Source organism: Phyllostomus hastatus, unplaced genomic scaffold, assembly GCF_019186645.2.
Source record: "Phyllostomus hastatus isolate PE091 unplaced genomic scaffold, TTU_PhHast_1.1 phas_contig_36, whole genome shotgun sequence".
NCBI classification, from domain to species: domain Eukaryota; kingdom Metazoa; phylum Chordata; class Mammalia; order Chiroptera; family Phyllostomidae; genus Phyllostomus; species Phyllostomus hastatus.
Genome location: NW_025333862.1, coordinates 5,014,770 through 5,039,858, shown reverse-complemented (window position 1 = coordinate 5,039,858; position 25,089 = coordinate 5,014,770). Strand labels below are relative to the sequence as shown.

Below are 25,089 nucleotides of genomic sequence, written 5' to 3'. Positions count from 1 at the left end.
TTTATTTCTCTTTGTCATTCACATCTTTGGGCCCCTTTTTTCCCTTAATTGGTCTTTGCCACCAGCCCCAGCAGTCCAGCTGGAGAACACGAAAGTGGCCCTGAGCGTCCTGAGGAAGCAGCCTCAGTGCTCCCTCCACCCTGCTCCACCGCATTCTGGGCTCAGGCCCTTCAACCAAAGTGTCCCAGCCTCACTCAGACTCTTTTATACATCACTTTCTCTTTGAGTTCCTCCACACTCCTCACTGAAACCTTAATCAGGATGACCTTCAAAAAAAACCAAACAAAAAACCCAACCCAAAACATAAAGTGAAAATACAAAATTGGGGCGATATGTGTTGAGGGGATAATCATGCATTAAAATGGTTCCTGGATTCTGCATTCTCTCAATCTTTTTTTTTTTAAGATTTTATTTGTTTGTTTGTTTTTTTAGAGAAGGGGAAGGGAGGAAGAAAGAGAGGGAGTGAGACATCAACCAGCTGCCTCTCGCATGCCACCAGCTGAGGACCCAGCTTGAAACCCAGACCAGGAACCACACCAGCCAGGGCTGCCTTCTCAGAATCTTATGTGTGGCTTTCCCTTTTCCCAACACTGCACAAGTAACAATGCACCTTCCTGAGTACTTCATATTTTTAGGTTGTGTTTTTTAAATTTATTTGGTTTTTTGATTTTTAAATAAGTACTCCTTTTTATTGTTTCTAAACCATGTATTATCTGTATTATTGAAGATGTATAGGATATACTGTAAAGCAGCAAGTCACATAATAATATGTGTGGTGTCTTGTTCTGGTTTCAGCATCTCATTTCTTTTCTTTTGATCAGCCACCATAAGTCTAGTGCACATTAGATAAATCAAGATAATTACCCTTTTTGGCAACTATTTACCTTGAGTTTCATCCTTCTTTTAGTTTTCTTAACTATAGATCATGGGGGGGTAGTTTATATTTCCATTCTTCAGTTTTCTATTAATTTTTTTAAAATATATTTTATTGATTATGCTATTACAGTTGTCCCCTTCCCCCCTTCTCTCCCCTCCATCCTGTACCCCCTCTCCCACCCACGTTCCCCCCTTTAGTTCATGTCCATGTGTCATACTTATGAGTTCTTTAGCTTCTACATTTCCCATACTATTCTTGCCCTCCCCCTATCTATTTTCAACCTACATTCTATGCTACTTATTCTCTATATCTTTTCCCCCTCTCTCCTCCTCCCACCCCCCCTACTGCTAGCCCTCCATGTGCCCTCCATTTCTGTGATTCTGTTCCTGTTCTAGTTGTTTACTTAGTTTCTTTTGGTTTTGCTTTAGGTGTGGTTGTTAATAATTGTGAGTTTGCTGTCCTTTTACTATACATGTCTTTTCTTTATCTTCTTTTCTTAGATAAGTCCCTTTAGCATTTCATCAAATAAGGGCTTGGTGATGATGAACTCCTTTAACTTGACCTTATCTGAAAAGCACTTTATCTTCCCTTCCATTCTAAATGAGAGCTTTGCTGGATAGAGCAATCTGGGATGTAGGTCCTTGCCTTTCATGACTTGGAATATTTCTTTCCAGCCCCTTCTTGCCTGTAAGGTCTCTTTGGAGAAATCAGCTGACAGTCTGATGGGAACTCCTTTGTAGGTTACTGTCCCCTTACCTCTTGCTGCTTCTAGGATTCTCTCCTTCGTTTTTACCTTGGCTGATGTAATTATGATGTGCCTTGGTGTGTTTCTTCTTGGGTCCAACTTCTTTGGGGCTCTCTGAGCTTCTTGGATTTCTTGGAAGACTGTTCCCTTTGCCAGATTGGGGAAGTTCTCCTTTATTATGTGTTCAAATACGTGCTCAATTTGTTGCTTTTCTCCTTCCCATTCTGGTACCCCTACAATTCGGATGTTGGAACGTTTAAAGGTGTCCTAGATGCTCTTAAGCTTTTCCTCGATTTTTTGAATTCTTATTTCATCATGCTTTCCTGCTTGGTTGATTCTATCTTCCTTCTGGTCCACTGTATTGTTTTGAGACTCAGATTCCGTCCTTTCACTATTGGCTCTCCTCCGCGTATCTTCCTGCATCTCTTTTATGGTAACCTGCATCCTTTCATCTAAATTGCACCCAAAATCAACCAATTCCGAGAGCTTTCTGATCACCAGTGTTTTGAACTGTGTATCTGATAGATTGGCTATTTCTTGGTCGCTCAAAAGGATGAGTCCTGGGGGACTGACCTGTTCTGTTGGAAACATGTCTTATGTCTTTCCCTGTCTCTCCTCCCCCGGTCTGGTCGCGCCTGTTACGGTGGAGGGTGGAGCCTTAGGTGTTCACGAGGGCTGGGCACCCCAGTCGCTAGATTGTGACATTATATTTGGGGGTGGGGGCGGGAGCGGGGACGGGAGGGAACAATGGCGGTAGTTCTGTTCTCCTGGGCTCAGACTCTTCTCTGGGATCCTGGGCTGCGAGCTCTGCCCTGGTCCACAATCGCCGCCTCACTGGGTCCACCAGCCGCAGCTTGCGTACTCAGGGATCCCCGCTGCATTCTTGCGCCCCAGATGGCTGTTGCACCGATTTCGCGCCAACTTTTCCCCAACCTCCGCGTGCCGCCGACCTGCGCCAGCCCCGTGCCCGCCCGGCTCGTCGTCTCCTACCAGTCTGGATGTACGGGTCTACTTCAACTTCTTGGCTGTGCGACTTCCATTCAGATAAATCCTGTGTCAGTTCTGAGTGTTATTCTGTCTGTAAATTATTGTTGTTCTAATCTTGGTTGTGCGAGGAGGTACGGTGCGTCCACCTATTCCTCCATCTTGCTGGAAGTCTCTATTAATTTTTTTTAAAGATTTTATTTTTAGAGAGGGAGGGAGAAGAGAAACATTAGTGTGTGGTTGCCTCTTGAGTGCCCCCTACTGGGGACCTGGCCTGAAACCCAGGTATATGTCCTGATTGGGAATCAAACTGGCGACCCTTTGGTTTGCACGCTGGCACTCAGTCCACTGAGACATACCAACCATGGCATCTATTAGTTTTTTTAAAACGACAAAATATAATGAAAACAGTTTTCAGGTTCTTTTTTTTAAGCATATGACTTCTTTTTAAAATAAAATCTTATTTGGATGCCCTATATGTAAAACAACTTTCATGGTCCTGTAGTTCTTGGAGTATAGTTTAAAAACCATTGTAATAAGCCCTGGCTGGTGTGGGTCAATGGATTGAGCTCTGGCCTGCCAACCAAAAGATCACAGGTTTGATTTCCAGTCAGGGCATATGCCTGGGTTGTGGGCTGGGTCTTTATTATGGACGTGAGAGAGGCAACTGATGGATGTATCTCTCACACATCAGTATTCCTCTCTTCCCCTCCTTTTTCCCTCTCTCTAAAAATAAATAAAATATTTAAAAACCATTGTAATAAAATCTTTAGGTAATTACATAAGTAAATACTGACAAAGATGGTGCTGCTCCTGAAATTAAATTTCTGACAAGCAAGCAGTATCATATCATCTATTGTACTAGATCATCCTGCGTGGTGTGAGCCCAGCCCCCAGTGGCAAACATTTACTGCAAAGCAACTTCCTAAAATCCATGTTAAACCTTCTAAGGATGAGTGTAACCTGTTCAACCCCTTTTGCTTTTTCATTTGCAAATATCCCTCTTCTGTGATGTGATTAGCAGCATTGATTCCTTTGTTTTCTGTAAAAGGTAACCACCTAAAGCGAACCTGTGCATGGTGAATGAGGACCATCATGTAATTGGTGGAGGTCCCAATAAAGGCCTGTCAGTGTTACAGGGAGGCGGAGGCTTTTCCTCCCCTCAAGAGAAAAGGCATGCTCCCCCTCTTTCCTCCACCGGACTCGGTAGTCCGTGTGAATGTCTCATTTCATCCATAATGACGTGGACACTATGTATAGCTTGAAATGTTTATTACTAATGTATAAATGCCAAATTTAATATAGGAAAAGCATTTGGGGATTTTTGTACCAAAATCTTTTTTGCTTGAGAAATGGAGACACGTGTATTTAACCAACTGCCAGCCTGTGTCACAGGCTGTTATTATTATTTAATAATAATAATATTATTATTAAATAAAATTAAATTTCTGAACATTTTCTAAAATTAAATTTCTAAATTTCTGGCTATTATTATTTTTTAATAATTTTTAAATATATTTTATTGATTATGCTTACAGTTATCCTATTATCCCCTTTCACTCCCCTCCACCCTGAACACCCCCTCCCACCCACATTCCCCCCCTCTTTAGTTCATGTCCATTTGTCATAAGTTTTTTAGCTTCTGCATTTCCTATACTATTCTTACACTCCCCCTGTCTATTTTCTACCTACCATCTATGATACTTATTCTCTGTACCTTTTTCCCCCTCTCTTCTCCTCCCACTCCCCTGCTGATAACCCTCCATGTGATCTCCATCTCTGTGGTTCTGTTCCTGTTCTGTTTTTTTGCTTAGTTTGTTTTTGTTTTAGGTGTGGTGGTTACTAATTGTGAGTTTGCTGTCATTTTACTATACATGTATTTTATCTTTTTCTTAGATAAGTCTCTTTAACTTTTCATATAATAGGGGCTTGGTGATGATGAACTCCTTTAACTTGACCTTATCTGAGAAGCACTTTATCTGCCCTTCCATGCCAAATGAAAGCTTTGCTAGATAGAGCAATCTGGGATGTAGGTCCTTGCCTTTCATGACTTGGAATACTTCTTTCCAGCCCCTTCTTGCCTGTAAGGTCTCTTTCGAGAAATCAGCTGATAGACTGATGGGAACTCCTTTGTAGGTAAATGCCTTATCTCTTGCTGCTTCTAGGATTCTCTCCTTCATTTTTAATCTTGGCTAATGTAATTATGATGTGCCTTGGTGTGTTCCTCTTTGGGGGAAGTCCAACTTCTTTGTAACTCTCTGAGCTTCCTGGAATTCCTGGAAGTCTATTTCCTTTGCCAGATTGGGGAAGTTCTCCTTTATTATTTGTTCAAAGAACGTTTCCACTTGTTGCTCTTCCTCTTCTCCTTCTGGTACCCCTATAATTTGGATGTTGGAACGTTTAAAGATGCCCTGGAGGTTCCTAAGCTTCTCCTCCTTTTTTTGAATTCTTGTTTCTTCATTCTTTTCTGTTTGGTTGGTTGTTTCTTCTTTCTGGTCCACTCCATCAATTTGAGTCCCAGTTTCCTTCCCATCGCTATTGGTTCCCTGTACATTTTCCTTTATTTCACTTAGCATAGTCTTCAATTTTTCATCTAATTGTGACCAAATTCAACCAATTTTGTGAGCATCCTGATCACCAGTGCTTTGAACTTGCATCTGATAGGTTGGCTACTTCTTCGTTGCTTAGTTGTATTTTTTCTGGAGCTTTGTGAAAGGTTTTCTTAGGCTCCACCGAGGAAATAAATGCCAATCAGCCATAAAAGTTAAGCAGCATAAAGCTTTTCATTGGGGTTTGTGTGCTCCCAGGCGAGGTTTTCTCGGTCCGCACAGTGGGAGGGCTTAGAAAAATCCGTGCAGGGCAGGAAAAATGGTGGGGTTTTATTTTGGGTTGGCTCTCCATGGGAGCTGAGGATTGGTCCTTTGTGAACAAAGTGGCAGCATATCATTGGTGGTTCCTGACGTCAGCCATCTCTTCCGGGTTATAGTTCAGCTGCCCTTTTGTCCTACCTCACCCATCCTGACACTTTGATCTGTCCTTTCATTTGGGCCTTTTTTTTTGTCTTGTCGTGCCTGTTATGTAGTGAGGGGCGGAGCCTTAGGTGTTCACAAGGGAGGGGCAACCCATGTCCCTGTGTTGTGACGCTGTATGTGGGGCAGGGATCTGAGCGGGAACAATGGCGCTTGCTCCTCTCTCTGCTGGATTTCAGTCACTTCCGCCACTTCCCCCAAGCAAACTGGGCCCTTCTGGTGCTGATTCCCGGGTGGGTGGGTTTGTGTACCTTCTAGGACCCTGTGGGTCTCTGCAACGAACTCTCCTGTGAGGCTGGGAGTTTCTCCCGGCACCTCAACCCCCACAGGTATTTTCAGTCGATGTTTTGAGGCTTTATTTTCCCGCACTGGGACCCCAGGTTGCTCTGTCTGTCTTGCTCCCCAGTTTTGCCTGGTTTATCTGTGTGTGAATGTGGGATTGCCCAGTCAGGCAGCCACCTTGCACACCAGTGCCGCCTCGCTGGTTCTGCCTGCTGTTGCTTCCCCACCCCCACCATGACCCTCTCTGCCCGGCTGCCTGACTCCGTCCCTCCTACTGGTCTGCATGAATGTGTCTACTTTAACTCTTTGGTTGTTAGACTTCCATATAGTTCAGTTTTCTGTCATTACTGGTTATTTTGTTTCTAAATTTTTGTTGTCCTTATTTTGGCTGTGGGAGGAGGCACAGTGTGTCTACCTACCCCTCAGTCTTGGCCGGAAGTCCTCCCTAGATGCTATTATTAATCATGGGAGTGATTGATGTTGGTTGGCTGCTGTTAATAATTATTTTAGGGAATATTTGGGACTTAAGATAATTTGATTTTTAAAAGTTTGATATTTAAAAATAACCATAATGACATCATTACATGTTTATGTAAGTAACATTTTTATTAAAAATAACTTTTCTGCCTGGCTGGCATAGCTCAGTGGATTGAGCATGGGCTGCGAACCAAAGCATCGCAGGTTCGATTCCCAGTCAGGGCACATGCCTGGGTTGCAGGCCATGGCCCCCAGCAACTGCACATTGATGTTTCTCTCTCTTTCTCCCTCCCTTCCCTCTCTAAAAATAAATAAATAAAAAATCTTTAAAAAAATAACTATTTTCTAAAACAAAAAAGTGAGAAGAGTAACATTGTTTTACACTTTTACAAATCTCTGTAATGTTTGTCTAAATAGAAGTTGGCAGAATTCTTTCTTCTGCTTCTGCATTCATTCTGTTGCAATAGCATAGGTCATAGAGCCTCGGGAGAACTCATCCATAAACTTAGGAGATAATGAGGATAGAAAGGCGAGTACCTTCTTGGTATAATAATGAAAGTAAGAAAGGGCTTCAGTTCCCCATCCACGTGTTGCAGATCGTTGCTGCATACCACTCATGAGCCGAAGGCCCCTGGTACGTTGCACGTGTTCCACCAACTCTCTTTCTTTGTTTTGTTGCAGAGTCCTTTGGGCAGAATTATCCAGAGGTAAGAGTGTATAGTATGGTGATTTTATGAAATGGTAACTCACTGGCTTTGTGTTTGAGTGGAAAACGCACTTTGATTTTTTTTTTTTTTTTTTACAACGGAAACATTAAATGTAATGAGATATCTTTTGCTATAATAAGGAACAAAATGTTCAGTTTTGGGGGTGGGCCGGATAGGCAATATTGCCTGAAAATCTCACCATAATGTAAATAATGTAAATCTTACAGTTTGTTGCCCCTTAAATTAAAAAAAAAAGTTGATTAAAAGATCACAAACAGTGCCATTACCTGTATATTTTTTCTAGTTTTGATTGATGCTTTTACATAGTTATAAATCAATATATGCTATAGTGTGCTTTACTTTTTAAAATATAAAAATGATTTGGAATATGAGGTCTTTCCAGAAGGTATCCAGCCATGTAATATGCAAAATAAAGATATTTATTAAAGAAGATACAAGCTACAGGAAACATTGTACATAGGACATTGTACAGTCCCCTTCAAAGTAGGCACCTTGGGACCTCACACAGTTCTCCCAGATGCCATCAGCTGCCCTGTTGTATTTTCCTGAATCTCATTACCAGTGTGAAATTTCTTCCCTTTCAAAGGTGATTTTGGTTTTGGGAAAAGCCAGAAGTCGCAGGATGCCACATATGGGCTGTAGGGAGGCTGAGTCACCTTGGTGATTTGATGTTTCACCAAAAAACTGCACAAGACATGATGCATGAGCGGACATGCTGTTGTGAATAAGCTCATGCTGTCGTCCATATCTCTGGCCTTCTGAATCACCCTTCCCATGAAGGAGTGTTCAAACTCAACAGAAAATTTGATGCAGATTTGTTGCTGTACTTGCTCAGTCATTTTGAACACAACGGCCACACAGTACATGTGCTCACTCACTCATGCTGCCCCCTCTGACTAGTGCAGTGAAGTTGTCACTGTTCACACATGCACATTCCAGTCCACTCTCCTTGGCTGCCAGGTTACATCAATGTCGTGCAAACTATTCTCCTTATATTAACAGTGGCTGGAGTTTTTCTGGACAGATTTTGTATGTTTCACTAAGTCATTATGATTATTTTAAATGGATTGATCACTTCTTGGCCTTTTGGCTAAGATCAAGTATATTTTAAATGGATTGATATTAATTAAATTTTTTTTGGCTTTGCTAATATTATATAGGCTGTTCTAGGGTGTTTGTCTTAAATAATTTTGGGGGGGATAAATTAAAAAATATGATTACTGGGTCAACAGGATGACTCTTTTAATGAATCTTGTTTTATTTGGCCTAATTGCCCTCCAGAGTGTGTATACAAAGTTATAATGGATTGATCATATCTGTTTCCAAAAATTTTGTTAGCATTTATAAATCTTCATTTTGACTAGTTTAATAGGTATAAGAACATACATAGAGATTATTTTGGTGTACGCCATGATTTAAATTCAAGAGAAGTGTCATAGATAATAGAGAATCTTTAAAAAATATTTTGGAGCCCTGACCAGTGTGGGTCAGATGGTTGGAGAATTGTCCTGTAAACTGAAAGGTTCTGGGTGCAGTTCCCAGTCAGGTTTGGTCCCTGGGTTGCAGGTTTGGTCCCTGGGTTACAGGTTCCGTCCGTCCCTGGTTGGGACACGTACAGGAAGCAGCAGATTAATGTTTCTCTCCCTCTCTCTCTTTGCCCTTTCCCCTTTCTCTAAAATCAACAAGCATGTCCTTGGGCAAGGATAAAAATAAATAAAAAGTTATTTTTATTAAAAAATTAATAATCATTTGGATATCTGGGTATTATTGTATGTATTTTTGTGTTCACTTTAATTTTTAGGAAGCTGATGGAACTTTGGATTGTATCAGCATGGCCCTGACTTGCACCTTTAACAGGTGGGGCACGCTGCTTGCAGTTGGCTGTAATGATGGCCGAATTGTCATCTGGGATTTTTTGACAAGAGGCATTGCTAAAATAATCAGTGCGCACATCCATCCAGTCTGTTCTTTATGGTAAGGAATTTTGATATTAATATGTTTGATGTAAGGTAAAGTGGGGGGATGAATGGTGACTTTGTAATTGTCAATCTCATTGTAGACATTTTAATATTTAGAGCATAAAATATCCATACTTTAGTAATAAAATTGCTCAGAGCTTGTGTAGACCCTGAACCCATGCTGTCCTCGAAGCTCCTTTGTGATGAGCAATTTAGTGTAATATATGGACCTATATCAGGCTCTGTCAGATATTTCAATGCTGAACAAATACTTACTAGTTGTAGGTATAGTAATATTTGTGATAATGAAGTTTTATTTAAAATAAAAAATCTTGGTTAGGAGAGAAGCTTGGAAGTCATCTAGCTCAGCCTTGTCCAGGTTCTTGAAATCCAGCAATTGTAGTGATCACAAGCACTTTGAGGAATATCCTTTTCTTCATAGAACTGTGTAGTTATTAAGGCTTTCTATCAAATATTCAAGTTGAACTTTGGTCTAATATAAATTCCCATTGATTTCTTTCTTATTCTCTTAGATGACTATTCAGAAAATTTTATTTTGGGGCAGCACTGGTTTTAAGTGAACTTGAGGCCAAAAAAAGCACCTAGTCAAATCTAGATTTACTGAACTGTTACATATTTCCTTTTGTCTAAAGAGAAACAGCAGAGGTATTGTAAAGTACTGGTTCGGAAGGGGGCCTGAACCCTAGTTTAGGGTTAGCCACTCATGAACCGGTCGTTTTGGGAAAAACTTTTCTCTAATACGCAAAGTGTGCCACCAGCCCTGGCTGGTGTGGCTCAGTGGACTGAGTGCCAAACTGTGAAATAAAGGGTCACCAGTTCAATTCCCAGTCAGGCCACATGCCTGGGTTGCAGGCCAGGTCCCCCAGTAGAGGGTGCATGAGGCAACCACACATTGATGTTTCTCTCTCCCTTCCCCTCTCTCTAAAAGTAAATAAATAAAATCTTCAAAGTTTAATACGAGCCAGCATGATCTCTTGGGTCCCTGCCGGCTCCTTTGCCATTTCATTTGTTTTTATTGTTGTGTTTTTACAATAAAGATTTAGATACATGTATTTTTAACAACTCTATTAAGATAATATAATTCACAAACTAATTTTAGAACTCCTGCCTATTAAAATATATTTTATAAACTAGTGCATAATCATTTATAAAATTATGGAAAATATAGCAAAGTAGAAAGAATTAATGTCTCCCATAGTTCCATCACCCAGATGTTACTGCTGTAAAATTTTTTATAGGTTTCTACATACAGTTTTTAAAAAGCAGAGTTTGTAATTGTGCTGTGTCCTTTTTGTCTTTATGGAAAAGTTTAAAATGTAGTTTACTGAAAGATAGATACCTTTGCAGAGAGAAATAGCACTAACAGTCCAATCTAGAAGTTTAAATAAAAGTAGATGATTTAAAACTAACAATATGTATAAAGCTGAAGTCACTGCCTTGGATAATTTATATACCACATCCAGTATTTTATGTGGACTTGCATTCTTCGGGCAGAAAAAATGAATTGGGCATGTAATGACTTGGCTTTCACATCCAAGCATCACACTGTAAGTAAACTTGAGCAGTCAGATTCCTTGCTAATGAGGACTTACCTATGGTGACAGTGCCATCTATAGAATTATGTAACAGACATGCATCTGAGAGAACAGAAAGAGATGAATTCTAGGATATACAAACATGATTTTTAAACAAGGGGTCAGTGAGACTAGCCTTTCATTTTGAGGTGAAACTGCTCCTATAACAGACCAACAAACTCAACATACTCTTTCTAATATGGTACATAAAGTGTTTGAAATACCAAAGAATTACCTTTTTGGAGTGTGTTGATGTAGGGGGGCTCTGCCTGCAGGCCCCTCTGTCCCTGCACCCCGGCCACCACAGATGAGAATAAGTCTACCAAGACATGATCTGCTTGGGGAGGAAAGGTGGCCATTCTCTCAAAGGAGAAGGGCCAAGAGCCTTTTCTTCAGTGGGCTTTTATTGGGTTCATTTTGCATAGGAATACAGGTAAAGCTCATCAATCATTGTCAGGCAGCAAGGATCAAGCAATAGATAGCATACAGAGAACTACAAGGGCTTTTCTGTGTCAGGGTCTGTTAGCTAAAGGGCTACAGAACTTTGGGAAACAAATTCACTTCCTGCTTGGGCCCTTATCACTTAACTGAGAGCATTTTTAGCAAAGCAGTTTGCACAGGATTTTATGTATTCTTTTTTAGGCCTGATCACTCTGGGGAATCTGCCCTTTCCAGCACAGGGCTGCACTGCCCTCTGTCATTATTTCAGGCTTAAGTTAGGCAGGGGAAGTGAGGCAGCCAAGAGATTAGGAGACTTTTTGCAGACAGAATGAGGACTCCGGCTGTGTCAAAACTGAGGGGCAGGGGTCCATCACCCCCATTTGCTATAGCTCCCCAAGTCTTTCCCTGGGGCCCCTGGTGATCTTGCATGTCTTAGGTCGTCCCTCCCTTGAGGAATCTTACCCGTCATTGGCTAACTGGTCATGCACTGGGGGCCAGGCAGGGTGGAGTAAAAAGGACAGAGGTGGCACCCTTGCCAGTGAGGTAAGCTTTGTCTCCTTAGTGGCTTATGGTCCCAAGGTTGCTCACCCAGCCTTAGCCACGGGGGGCGGGGGGGAGGTGTGATTACAGCTTCTGAAACCAAGCAGGACGGTTTCCAGAATCTCCCCCTTTTTTGTTTATGAATATAATTGTAGTTGTTAAGCCTGTGAAATCTACTGTTTGCTGTTTTTGAATGTGATCTTGAGAAAACAACTTGCATATACATTGTAAAGCAAAAATAAGGATTAAGACAAGGAGGCACCCAAGGGCTACCATGACCCAAACTTGTAAATTCAGTCCATTAAACCAGTTTTTAGGATTCAGCTATTGTAGATTATTGTGGAGGGTCTGGAACACTTTTTGTTTAATTAGGCATTTGATATTACTGAGCTGCTGGTGGGGCTCAAGCTGGAGCTGAGCAGTCTGTCCTCTGAGACTGGTAGAGAATGCGCCCTCCAGGCGATGATGAATATCTGCCCAGGAATGCTGACTGGAATTCCACTTTAAAGGAGTAACACACACTTAGAGAAGTTTGGATCGGGGGAGTCCAGTGGAGCAAAGGTGGGTCGTGGCCAGGGAAGCCTTTTCTGTGATACGGCTTCGCCCTCTTCGCCAGCAGCTCCAAAGGTCATTCTGGAAAATAAACACAAGCTTACCCTCTTCCCCAAGTTAATAGTTCAACTGGGCCTTCCCATTTTCCTTCCCTCGATGGGTCTTTGTATAAGATCAAGGTGTGTGGGACTGCAGGACTGTTTTGCACAAGGTGTTTGTCTATGGGTGACTTTAAATTATCATTACAATTCAAAAAAATGTATGTATATGTTGCTAGCATGGTTGAATTCCTAGGGGATGTTTCCTGACTCCCCCTTTTTTGTTTGTTTAATAAAGTTTTTAAGGTCTGGTGAGCTGTTTCAATCATTGTTTGACCTGTAGGATTATAGGGGATACCTGTTTTATGCAGAATTCCCCATTTTTCTAAAAAAGCCTGAGTGGCTTATGCAGTGTATCCTGGGCCATCATCAGTCTTGATTTCTTGTGGATGCCGTAAGTGGCTGAAGGTCTCCAGCCATTGAGCTCTTATGTTCTTCGCTGACTCCCCGGTGAGGGGAGTGGCATGTAGAACACCTGAGTGAGTGTCTGCTTGGAAAGACAGGCCCCCTGCTGTTTCTGCCAGCTGCAATGAGTTTGAGCAGCAAGTTAATTATCCTGTTGTTTTCAGGACCTGGCAGTTCCTAGGTCTAGAATTTGCAGTGTTTGAAAGACTTAGATGCTTATTATTATTCTTATTTCCTTTCCATTTCCACTTTTCCTGCCACACATGAATGTGGTATCTATCTTTTTTCTTTATTCCTTCTTACCCTTTTTCCTTCATAATTCTACACTTTCCTTTCCTTCACTTTCTTAAGTCTTTCCTTACCAACCATCTACGACTTACTTGAACTTTCTACAACATACAGACATAATCCACATAACATCCCAAAATAGGCAAAACAAGTCTTTTAAAACTTAAGCCTGATTAGATTGATACTATGAAATGAAGAGGGTGATAGTAACATCTGTTTGCTAAATTATTTGAGGTTGCAACCCTCTAGGGTTAATGCCAAAAGTAGGGGGTGCTTTTGAAAGTGCTTGACAGTCTGCACATTCTCTAATAATTTGTTTTGCTTGGGCCTGTGGAACATTAAATTCTTTACAGGTGGCCTATTTTGGTGAAAAAATTAATGAGACATTACCGCAGATTGAAAAGTATTGCTAGTCTGGCAAGGGCATCAGCCCAAGAATTACCCTTTGCCATAGACGGTCTGGGCAAGCCTGAATGAGATCAGATATGAGTAATAAGTAAGGGGTGCTTCCTCATCTAAAAGACTTTGCAGGATGAGAAATAGACTTAGTAACTAAGGCTCAGTGGACCCTTTTAATAGAGCCTGATCTATATGAAGGAGTGTATATACAGTATAACCAGAGTCACAAACTAAGTTAAGAGGCTCTTTGGAACAGTGCTGGAGGGCAAGAATAGCCCCCGAAATTTCCGCCTGTTGGGTGAAGTGCCCTCCAGAAAGAAAATGTTTCCACTCGTTCCCTTCTTTCCAGGTGATAGCAGCTTTTCCCATTTTTCCTAAACCATCAATAGAGATGGTTCTAGCTTTAGGAATAGGAGCGGCATTGAATTTTTCCCCTATGCAGATGTTAAGAGTGGGGAGGTTTTGGAGAAGTTCATCAGAAGGTAGTTGAATATTAAGATCCCCTACAAAATCAGTGACTGCACACTGAAATTCTAAAGATTGACTATAAAGTTGTAGATACGCTTGGGCGAGTGGAACATGTGTAACAGCTGGGTCATGGCCAAAAAGCTGAATTACTCTATCATGGCCTTTCATAATAAGCTGACATAGCGCAGTAATATAAATGGTATAGTACACTGGGTTTGATGGGACAAAAATAACCATTCAGTCATTTCTAAATTAGGTGACAACTGTCTGATTAAGCCAGTAGGCGTCCCCAGGGTGGGGAAGCAAAAAGTCTGACAGGTATTTGTCAGTGTACCCTAGTGAGCTGCCTGGAAGAAAGGTATTGGTTAACTAAATCTAATTCCTGTCTAGCCCGATCACTTAAGGATCTTGGAGAATTTAGATCTGCATCTAGACAATGGCCACTAAGGAAAAGGTGGCAGGGTGATTTGTATTCCCCACTGAGTGAGGAGGTCCCTGCCCCAGATAATAAGTGGGGTGGGAAGGACATAAGGTTGAATTTGTCCAACTTGACCATCCAGATCAAAACATTTAAGAATCCACACACTTTTGTGGGCTGAGAAATGCCCCCTATCCCAGGTATAGAAATGCAAACAAAATAGAAATCTCTTTCTTGAAATTAAGCATGCTGGCAGCCTCCCAAAGCATGGGGGCTGCTGTCCCTTACTTCAGAGATGACCTGGCTGGAACTCCCCTCTGTGACATGCTGTCTGTGCCAGTTCTAAGTCTGCTGCTAGGCACCGGCCAAGGTGAGGCTCCTTGTGGAACCACAGCTCCAGGGGCAGATCCAGTGGGTCAGGACTGCCCCTGGTGCTGGGCATGGGGAAAGGTTGCTCCTGTTTGCACGGGGAGGAGGGAGAGGTGAGGGGGACCAACTCCGTCCACTACTGCTGCCGGTTCTTGGCAGAGACCAGGCCCTGCTGTGCTGCGAATGCATCGGCTGGGCTCACCAGACGCAGCCATGATGCTTATTGCAGCTGGGGCGACCCACCAGAGGGGTCCAGCAGGCATCTAGAGTCTCCGCTGCCCCTGTCCCATAGGCCCCTTCTCTTTTTGTCTAAGCTTTCCTGATTGTGAGGGCTTCTCTGCCCTGCTTTTTCCCATATTTCCAAGTCTAAAGATCCCTTATCAGGGAGACATCCAACAGCCCTAAAAAGCTGCTGAATTAGCTTGAAACATTGCTCTTGTTCCTTAGAGAGCTCATTCCCCATGGTTGAGGATTTGTAGAAACCCTTAAAGAAATTCTGTAACAAATAAAAGAACCTTTTCTGAAATTCCTCCCACCGCAAGCGCGGCAATTACAAAACCAGTTTCAATTTTGCTTTCATTCCATCTGCACCCTCAGATCCTGTTTCTTGCTAGTGAGGAGAGTGTAGTGGGTCAAAAATGTGCTGTTGGTAGAAGACAGTCAGGGAGAGGGGTACTGGATATTTCAGGTACCCTAACCCCGCTTATGGGTCTCGGTTTCTCTTCCCAGTTGTCTAGACCAGCTGGGAGGGCTTGGAGCACTGGATGACCAGCCCTTAAATTGTACTTCCCCAGATGAGCCAAAAGTTAAATTACATGAGGTGGAATTTCCTGTGAGGCCCCTGCACGTCCCAGGAATTGATCCCAGACACCTCCATGAGGTGCCCACTCATGTAGGGACACCCAAGATCTGGAGCCAGAGAGAGGAAGTGCCTCTTTTTTCTGGTGCTCAGCAAGAAGCTGAAATCCTCATAAATACCTCACTACAAAAGCTGATAAAAGGAAAAGTCTTTGCTTTCCCCTCCCCAAACCTAAAGCTAGGCAGGGATCATGCTGTAGGGGATGGGACTATGAATGCTTTTACAGTGTGCCTCTCATTGTGTGGGCTTTTGCTTGTGGCTGGCAGGAAACCTAGTGATCTGACCTGGCCCACATTCTAGCTTATCCTCTCACTGGTGTCTTCTAGCAGCGAGCGCCCTTGTGGCTCTTAACTGCTCGACCCGTGCCCTCAAAATGCAGCAAATGCTTGGGAGAGAGAAAGCAAGACTCCTATTCATGGAAAAGGGTGCAGGGGAGAGAATGAGAAGAAAACCTCTGAAGGGGCAGCACGACAGAACTCTTTCCTCTTATCTGTAACATGGGGGCCTTACCAAGAGATGCCCCTGTCCCTGGGGGGATGAAAGTGCTAATTTCCATCCTCTTAGGAGTGCAGCGATGATGGCTCATAGCCTTTGGTCAAAGCAGGTCCCAAATCCTCAGGTCCCTGTTCCGGGCACCAGATGTGGGGGGAGCCCCCCGCATGTTGATATATAGACTAGTTTTCGAGGTATAGTATAAAAGGTGGCCTGAATAGTTAAAAGCAGTTGAATGTCAACTCATCCTGCTACTCAGAAGGTTGCCATTTAGGACATTCCTACCCCATCAACAAAATCCTGTGCAGGGAGCATATCAGTGTGTATGTATTAAAATAAAAATGAAGCCCTGCCTCTCCACCAACCCATGTGCAAAACAACTGGTCGGTTACCATCAAGAATATCTTTAATGAAAAAAATATTAATTACAGAATCAGAGGCATGAAAGCCAGAGGAACACAAGAATGTACCAACCACCCTGCCTATTTGAATAGATATTTGGAATGACAGCAACTATTGGGTGGGGACCTCAGGGTATGTGCTGCTCAGAGTGGGAGGGAATGGAATGCTGATAGGAACTGGGCCCACAGGTCCCAAGCCCTCAGGGTTGTGTGTGCTCCTTCACTTCTCTGCATCCTGGTACCAAAACCTTAACAAAAATAAACACAAAAGACAGTTCTTAAGCAGGTGATGATTGTAACTGCCAAACTACTTTTTTGTTTGCTTATTATTTATATCATAACTCTGGCAATTGTCAGAAGTATACAAAGATTACCTGCCTAATGTTTAAAGACATAAAGATTTTCTTCTTGCGTGGTGGCAGGAGTCCATGCAAGATTTGTAAATAGCGATACAGAATATTGTAAACATAACTTAGCAGAGCTTGTATAAACAGAAGTAGTGAGTCCAAATTTACAAGTGGGTAAAAACAAAACAAAACAGAGGGCAGCTTCATACAAAGTTCTCCCTCCTGCACCAAGTGGTTTGGCTACAAATAATAATTCTGAGCTGAAAAACTGAGATATGGGGGAGAACCATCTTCGTGTACAAAATATCCAAAGGTTGCTTACTTTTTTACTTTTCTCTGGTGATACTCAGCTGCCAGAGACAGTTCTGACTCTGTGACTTTGGAGACATTTAGAGTTTAGTGTGGTGCCCTGGCCTGGGGCCTGCTGCAGTGCTGGCCATGGGCAGCCGATGCCACAGCATCCTCTGTCTCCTCTAGTTCATTCTGGAGCTCCTGGCTGCCCCTGGACTGCACGGCTGCAGGAGCAAGTCATTCCTTCGGGAGGCAACTCTGTAGAAAGGGGATACAGGAGCTGAAGTAGGCACGTTGATTGATCCAGCGAGGAACCTCTTTCCCACAAAGAATCTCTGCTAAAGCTGAAGAAAAGTGATTGCAGTTTCTGTGCACTAAATGATAGGCATTGCCTTTGTATTCTTTTCCCAGTTCTTCTACAGTTTTTTCTATATCATCTAGGAAGTCAATACTCCCTAAAACAATAGCTGCTTCAAATTTAAATGTTTCTCCTAGTTCAGAAGCATTTCCTGGGGAAATTTCAGATATTGCAGAAAAGGGGTGAGAATGTGTACCATAAGCAAATTCTCTGCCATATACTTCAATTCCTAACTGCAAAACTCCAGTTCCAAGGGATGAGGTGTACTTGTTCATCCAGTACATGTCGTATACATTGAGCACCACTATCTGGTTAGCAGCTCCCATCCTCTTCCCTCACTGCTGCCACCGCCTCATCCTGGGGCCAGGCTGCTCTCGTCTCCACTGATGCAAAGCTATCATTTACAATGGAAGGGGAAATAATGCTTGGGCATGAAGTGCACAGCCGGACCCAAGCAGCCTGGGCAGGACCAACGGGAAGCTGTATGGCTCTGGGGTACTGCCGACAGGAACCTCTGTGCCATCAGGGCTTATGCATGACGGGCCTGCTTGGGCTCAGGCACTGCCCCTCACTGTTTTTTTTGTTTTTAACTATGTACTACTGTAGACTTAATATTTTTTCAACTTGAAATATCTTAAGCCCTGGCTGGCACAGCTCAGTGGATTGAGCATGGCCTGCGAACCCAAGTGTCACAGGTTCGATTCCCAGTCAGGGCACATGCCTTGGTTGCAGGCCATGACCCCCAGCAACCGCACATTGATGTTTCTCTCTCTCTCTCTGTCTCCCTCCCTTCTCTCTCTAAAAATAAATAAATAAAATCTTAAAAAAATATATCTTGATTTTTTCTTTTTTTAAGTATAGTTTATTGATTTTACTATTATAGTTGTTGTCCTAATTTTTACCCCTTTGCCCCATTCTACCTGTTACCCCTTTCCCTCCTGCAATCCCACCCTTAGTTCATGTCCGTGGGTTGTATGTGTAAGTTCTTTGGCTTCTCCATTTCCTATGCTATTCTTAACCTCTCCCTGTCTATTTTGTTCTTGCCAATTATGCTTCTTAATCCCTGTACCTTTTCCCCCATTTTTTCCCCTTCCCCCTCCCAGGTGATAACCCTCTAAATGATCTCCATGTCTATGATTCTGTTCCTGTTCTGCTTGTTTGCCTAGTTTGTATGTTTGTTTAGATTTAGTTGATGATAGTTTTGAATTTGTTGCCATTTTAGTGTTCATGGTTTTGACCTTATTTTTCTTAAATAAATTCCTTTAACATTTCATATAATAAGGGCTTGGTGATAATGAACTCCTTTAACTTGACCTTATCTGAGAAGCACTTTATCTGCCCTTCCATTCTAAATGAAAGCTTTGCTGAATAGAGTAATCTTGGATGTAGGTCCTTGCCTTTCATGACTTGGAATACTTCTTTCCAGCCCCTTCTTGCCTGTAAGGTCTCTTTCGAGAAATCAGCTGACAGTCTGATGGGAACTCCTTTGTAGGTTACTGTCTCCTTATCTCTTGCTGCTTCTAGGATTCTCTCCTTCATTTTTACCTTGGCTAATGTAAGTATGATGTGCTTTGGTGTGTTCCTCCTTAGGGGAAGTTCAACTTCTTTGGGACTCTCTGAGCTTCCTGGACTTCCTGGAAGTCTATTTCCTTTGCCAGATTGGGGAAGTTTTCCTTTATTATTTGTTCAAATAAGTTTTTAATTTCTTCCTCTTCTCCTTCTGGCACCCCTGTAATTCGGATGTTGGAACGTTTAAAGATGTCCTGGAGGGTCCTAAGCTTCTCATTTTTTTTGAATTCTCATTTCTCCATTCTTTTCCTGTTTGGTTGTTTCTTTCTTCCTTCTGGTCCACTCTGTTGTTTTGAGTCCCAGTTTCCTTCCCTTCACTATTGGTTCCCTGTGCATTTTCTTTCATTTCTCTTACTGTATCCTGCATTTGTTCATCTAATTTGTGACCAAAATCAACCAATTCTGTGAGCATCCTGATCAGTGCTTTGAACTGTGCATCTGATAGGTTGGCTATCTCTCAGTCGCTCAAAAGGATGAGTTCTGGGGCTTTGATTTGTTCTTTCGTTTGAGCCATCTCTCTCTCTCTCTTTTTTTGGTTTGGTCATACCTGTTACAGTAAGGGGTGGAGCCTTAGGTGTTCACCAGGGCTGGGCACCCCAGTCGCTGGGTTGTGACGTTGTATGTGGGGGCGGGGTCGAGAGGGAACAATGGCAGTTGCTCCATTCTCCATGAGAGCAACAGTCCCCTCTGCTGCTTCCCCCAAGCAAACTGGGTCCCTCTGGTGCCAATTCCCATGTGGATGGGCTTGTGCACACCATGGGACCCTCCAAGAACCTCCCCTGTGAGGCTGGGTGTCTCTCTGCACCTCAACTCCCACAGGTTTCCTCAATCAGTGTCTTGAGGCTCTATTTCCCACTCTGTGATTCTGGGTTGCGTGCACTGCCTTCCTTTACAATCGTTGCCTCACTGGGTCTGCCAGTTGCCGGTTGCCACCCCTGAGCCGGGGTCTGCCAGTTGCCGCCTGCACATTCAGGGTCCACCTGCTGCGGTCTTGCATGCCCTGGATGCCTTACACACCTCGTCCCACCACTCTCTGCTCTCCGTTCCGCGACCTGCGCCTGACTGCTCGTGTCCGGCCCTCATACCAGTCTGGATGCACGGATCTAATTCAACTTCTTGGTTGTCCAACTTCCATTCAGATCAATTTTCTGTCATTTCTGGATGTTATTCTGTTCCTAAGTTGTTGTTGTCCCTATCTTGGTTGTGCATGAAGGTACGGTGTGTCCACCTATGCCTCCATCTTGGCCGGAAGTCACCTGGATTATTCTGTATTTCAGTCAGTTAGTGTAACCTTCATTTTTTACTTTTTTTTTTTTTTTTTTTGCCACATTCAAGGAGTTCTCAGCATCCTGATGACCTCTGCATCTGATAGGTTGGCTATCTTCGTTTCACTTATTTCTTTTTCTGGGGTTTTGTTCTATTTCATCTGGGCCATAATTCTTTTTTTCTTTTTTTTAAGATTTTATTTATTTATTTTTAGAGAGGGAAGGGAGGGAGACAGAGAGAGAGCGAAACATCAATGTGCGGTTGCTGGGGGTCATGGCCTGCAACCCCAGCATGTAGCCTGACTGGTAATCGAACCTGTGACACTTTGGTTCGCAGCCCATGCTCAATCCACTGAGCTACGCCAGCCAGGGCTGGGCCATATTTCTTTGTCTACTCAATTTGGCAGCCTCCCTGTGTTTGTTTCTGTGTATTAGGTAGAGCTGCTTTTACTCCCTGTCTTGGTAGCATGGCCTATGTAGAAAAGGCACCTGTAAATTGTGTGGGGCAGAGACTTAGGTAATTGCCAGAGATGGGAAACCTGCTTCACCACTTTGTGGCTGTGTGGAGAGGGCTCAGAGCGGGGACAGTGCCACTGCCTGGCTTCTGGTGGTTCGCCTGGTGTTCACCCCATTTCTAGTCACTTTACCCCCTTCCCGTATGCAACTGGTGCCTTTCCAGCTACTGTCCCATTGGAGAATCCCAGGGTGAGTGGATTTGCATATGTTCTAAGACCATGCTGGCCCTTTCAGTGGCGAAAATCTGGCAGTTTCTTCCACCACTCCAACTCGCACTGATTTTGTAGCCGGAGGTGACGGGTTTATCTTCTTGCTGCTGGAACCCTGGGCTGTGCAGTCTGGCCTGGGGCTGGGGTTGCTGGTTCCCAGAGTATCCCATCTGTTCTACCACCACTGCCACCGCCTTTCTGTGCCATACTGCCTCTCCACCCATCTGTGCCACTCCACCCCTCCTACCTGTCTGGATGAATGTGTCTTCTTTAAATCTTTGGTTTAAAGGATTTAAAGGTAGGACTTCCATGTAGCTCGATTTTCTGATGGTTCTGGGTGTTACTAGTTTTGTGACCTGGTTGTAATTCTTTCTATGGGTGCGTCAGGAGACAAAGCGTGTCTACCTGTGCCTCCACCTTGACTGGAAGTCCTCTGTATTCTATTTTATATGACTTTTTTCCCATCCTACCCCTGTCCAGGCATTTTCCTGCTTGCATCGCCTTTAAAAAAATTTTCATGGCTATATAGTGGTGGGCAGAAGTAGGTTTACAGTTGTTTGTATGGAAAATAATACAATAATTTTTATAAGAATAAACTTTTGTGTACTCACAGGTGTAAACCTACTTTTGCCCACCCCTGTATATCTTCTGAAAGATAAACCATAATTTACTTAACCTTTTTGTTTATTTCTTTGTTTCATAACATTTAGTGAATGTCTTCATGCATAAAGTTTTTCTCTCGTACATTCATTCGGCAGACATTGAATATGAATTATGTCCCAGGTACTGGAGACATTGGGCACACAAAACAAATAAGGAGAACAAGATTGGGGGAGGGGTGCATGTGCATACAGGTACATTACTAAAGTTTTACAGGTCCTGTACAAGAACTGCATTTGGGATTTAGTGACTGTAGAGCATGGTATGTATGCATTATAATTATTTAACTGTTCCCTAATTTAGGTATAAGTTTTAAAGACCATCTACTTATTACATATCATTGGTAGTTAAATGCATTTTGTGTTTTTCTTTGATCAGCCTTATTTAGAATATAACTTCATGTATTATTTAATTTGTGGCATAATGTTTGAACATATTAGAGACTAAGAAAATTTCCTAAGAGAAGTTTTGGGTAGGCATGATGGCTGTCTTCAGCGATGAAAAAGTTGACGTGTATAGGACAGGAAAATTGGCCCAAGGGGTAGAAGCAGGACTAGTTATCTAACAGACAGAAGTTACAGGGAAACAAATGTTAACTCAGAGTAAAGAAGAGCTCCCAAGCAGAGGTGTCTGTGGGTGGGATGGGTTGCACAGGAAGTAGTTTATCAGTGGGACTATCCCTGCTTGGGCTTGCTGCCCGCTTCTTGGGCATGCTACATAATGAATTCAACACTGGAGGGGGCTGTGGGGAGAGCTGAATGATCTTTAAGGCTAAGACATTAGACTTAGCAGAGACTCATATGTCTTTTGGAAAGAAATTTGGAATTGAAGAATTACTAATGAACTAAGAACCCCTCTTAGTTTTTACCTTTGTTTATAATTGAATTTTTAAAATTAGGTTTCTTCTATTATAACAGAAATACAATCTTGCTGTAAAAGCAAAAGATGTGCAAAAGCATTTAAATAAAAAAATGAAATCATAGGTAACATTCTGTTCTGTAGTAAAATCATGCTGAGAGGCTTACAAGAACAGCAGCAGTAGCTGTCCCCTGTTTCTACCCACTCCTAATGTTGTTTCCTTCCTATTGGACTTCCAATTTTTTACCTGTTTCTTCTGGTATTTTCACATTTTTAAATAACATATGTATGTCACTTTTCTTGGTTTATTTCAGAATTACCCATAGAGTTCCTGTTATAGTGTGAGTTTTAGCTCATCCTCTTCCCCTCCTATCATCTCCTGATATTGGATGGCATGCTGGCTTTTTTAGTTGTGAACCCACAAGTTACAGCATCTGTAGGCCTCTTCAAAGTTTTTTAAGTTTACCTGCTCTAGGAGGAGTCTCTGATTGCCTTTCTCAGGGGTAAACCTGACTGCATGTGTTCTAGAGCTGCTCTGGAGCTGGTGGGAGAGAGGCACCAGAGTCCTTTTGTAATTAGACTTGAACTTAATCCCTTCATATTCACCTCCTCATTTTACCCCTGCCTTCCTCTCTCCCTCATGTCCTAAGTCTGGGAGTACATTTATCTTGTCTTTGATACAAATAATTGCTAATGTTTTTTGAACACTCATTGTCAAGCATTGGGCTAAGTTTTATGTGTATTAATTTTAATTCAATAGTCTTCTGTGGGTAGTAACTATTATTGTTCTCATGTAATAGATGAGGAAATTGAAATTTAGAAAGGTCATGTAACTTGCCAAAGATTAAACAGCATAGAAGGTGGTAATGTCCAGGCACAAGTCTGATTCTTGAGTCTGTGTTCTTAACAGTGGAGCTATATTGCCTGCTAAGTGCTTAATAGTAACTTCTCTTTGTTGCAAAATTTGGGTAAATACTGGTTTGGAGTTTCTTTTTTTGTTTGTTTGTTTCTTTTGTTTTTCACTTTTTTTTCTTGCTTTCCTATGGGTTTCTTGGACATTTTTTAGAATGCCATTTTAATTTATCAGTAGTATTTTTTAGGGTATTTCCTTAGCTTTTTAACGGTTACTAGGTATTATATATACACAACTTATCACTATCTGCTGGTGTTGACATTTTACCAGTCCAAGTGAAGTATAAAGAAACCTTACCTCCATTTATCCTCCTTTGTTTATACTATAATTGTCTTAAATATTTCCTCCATATATGTTGAGACCCAAATAAGACAGTATTGTAATTTTGCTTCATGTCAAAATTCAAGAAGATAAAAAAAGTTTCTATTTACTAATATTTTTATCTTTCCATTGTTCTTTCTTCCAGATGTTCTAAAATTTCTTCTTTTATCATTTCCTTTCCATTTAGAGAACTTTTTAAAAAAGATTTTATTTGTTTATTTTTAGAGAGAGGGAAAGGGGAGAAGAAAGAGGGGGAGAAACATCAACGTGTGGTTGCCTCTCATGCGCCCCCCATTGGGGACCTGGCCCGCAACCCAGGCATGTGCCCTGACTGGAAATCCAACAGGCAACTCTTTGGTTTGCAGGATCACATTCAATCTACTGAGCTCTACTTGAGCTCTACCTTTTAGGGTAGATCTGCTGGTGATGAATGTCTTTATTTACCTCTTTGTACCTGAAAGATATTTTCACTGGATATAGAATTTGGGTTGACAGTTCTTTTCTTTCAGCACTTGAAAAATGTGTCACTTCCTTCTGACCTTCTTGATTTCTGATGAGAAATCTGTCATGTGAATTGTTCCCCACAGGTAGCATCGTTTCTCTCTTAATGCTTTCAAGATTTTTTACTTTGTCTTCAGTTTTCAGAAGTTTGTCTCTGTGTTTTGGAGTGGATTTCTTTGAGCTCATCCTGTTTGATGTTCATTCAGCTTCTTGAATCAGTAGGTTTTAAATCTCTTGCCAAGTTTGGGAAATTTTCAGCCATTGTGTCTTCAAACACTTTGAAGCCCCCATCTTTTTCAGTCCTTCTAGGACTCTGATGACTGGGTTTTCAGTCTTTTATTCTGTCTCACAGGCCTGTGAGGCTCTGTTCTTTTTTTTTTTTTTTTTTCGTCTGTTTTTTCTCTATTGTTCAGATTGGAAATTTTTTATTTTATTTACTGATTCTTTCCTCTTCCTTCATTGGCTGCTGAATTGATCTCTGAGTTTTTTATTTTAGTTATTTTAATTTTTAGTTCTCAAGTTCCCATTTCAGTTCTTCTTTCTCCATATCTTCTGTTTCTTTGCTGAAACTTTGTTTTTTGTTTGTTTGTTTCAAGTATATTTGCAATTGCTTATTAAAGCATTTTTATGATGGCTGCATTTAGATCTTTGTCAATAATTCTAACATCTATGTCATCTCTGTGTTAATATTCGTTGATTGTCTTTTCTCATTCAAGTTCAAATTTTTTTTTTGTTCTTGGATTGATGGTGATTTTCAGTTGAAACTTGGGCCTTTTGGGTGTTGTGAGACTTGAGAACTTATTTATTATTTAAATTGTGTGCCTTAGCAGGCCTCCTCTGATACTGCACCAGAAGGATGAGAAGGTACCATCTTGT

General features: G+C 42.0%; 1 protein-coding gene and 1 pseudogene across 2 annotated transcripts in view; one reads left to right on the top strand and one right to left on the bottom strand.

Annotated features, from left to right (window-relative positions):
• RBBP5 (RB binding protein 5, histone lysine methyltransferase complex subunit) overlaps positions 1 to 25,089 on the top strand; it is a 46,516-nt gene that overhangs the window by 5,786 nt on the left and 15,641 nt on the right. For both annotated transcript variants that reach the window (XM_045841448.1, XM_045841447.1), the window contains exons 2-3: positions 7,076 to 7,101; positions 8,924 to 9,096. In XM_045841448.1, the coding sequence (XP_045697404.1) occupies positions 7,076 to 7,101; positions 8,924 to 9,096 (199 nt within the window). The remainder of the gene's footprint in view (positions 1 to 7,075; positions 7,102 to 8,923; positions 9,097 to 25,089) is intronic.
• LOC123820610 lies at positions 17,142 to 17,727 on the bottom strand (annotated as a pseudogene).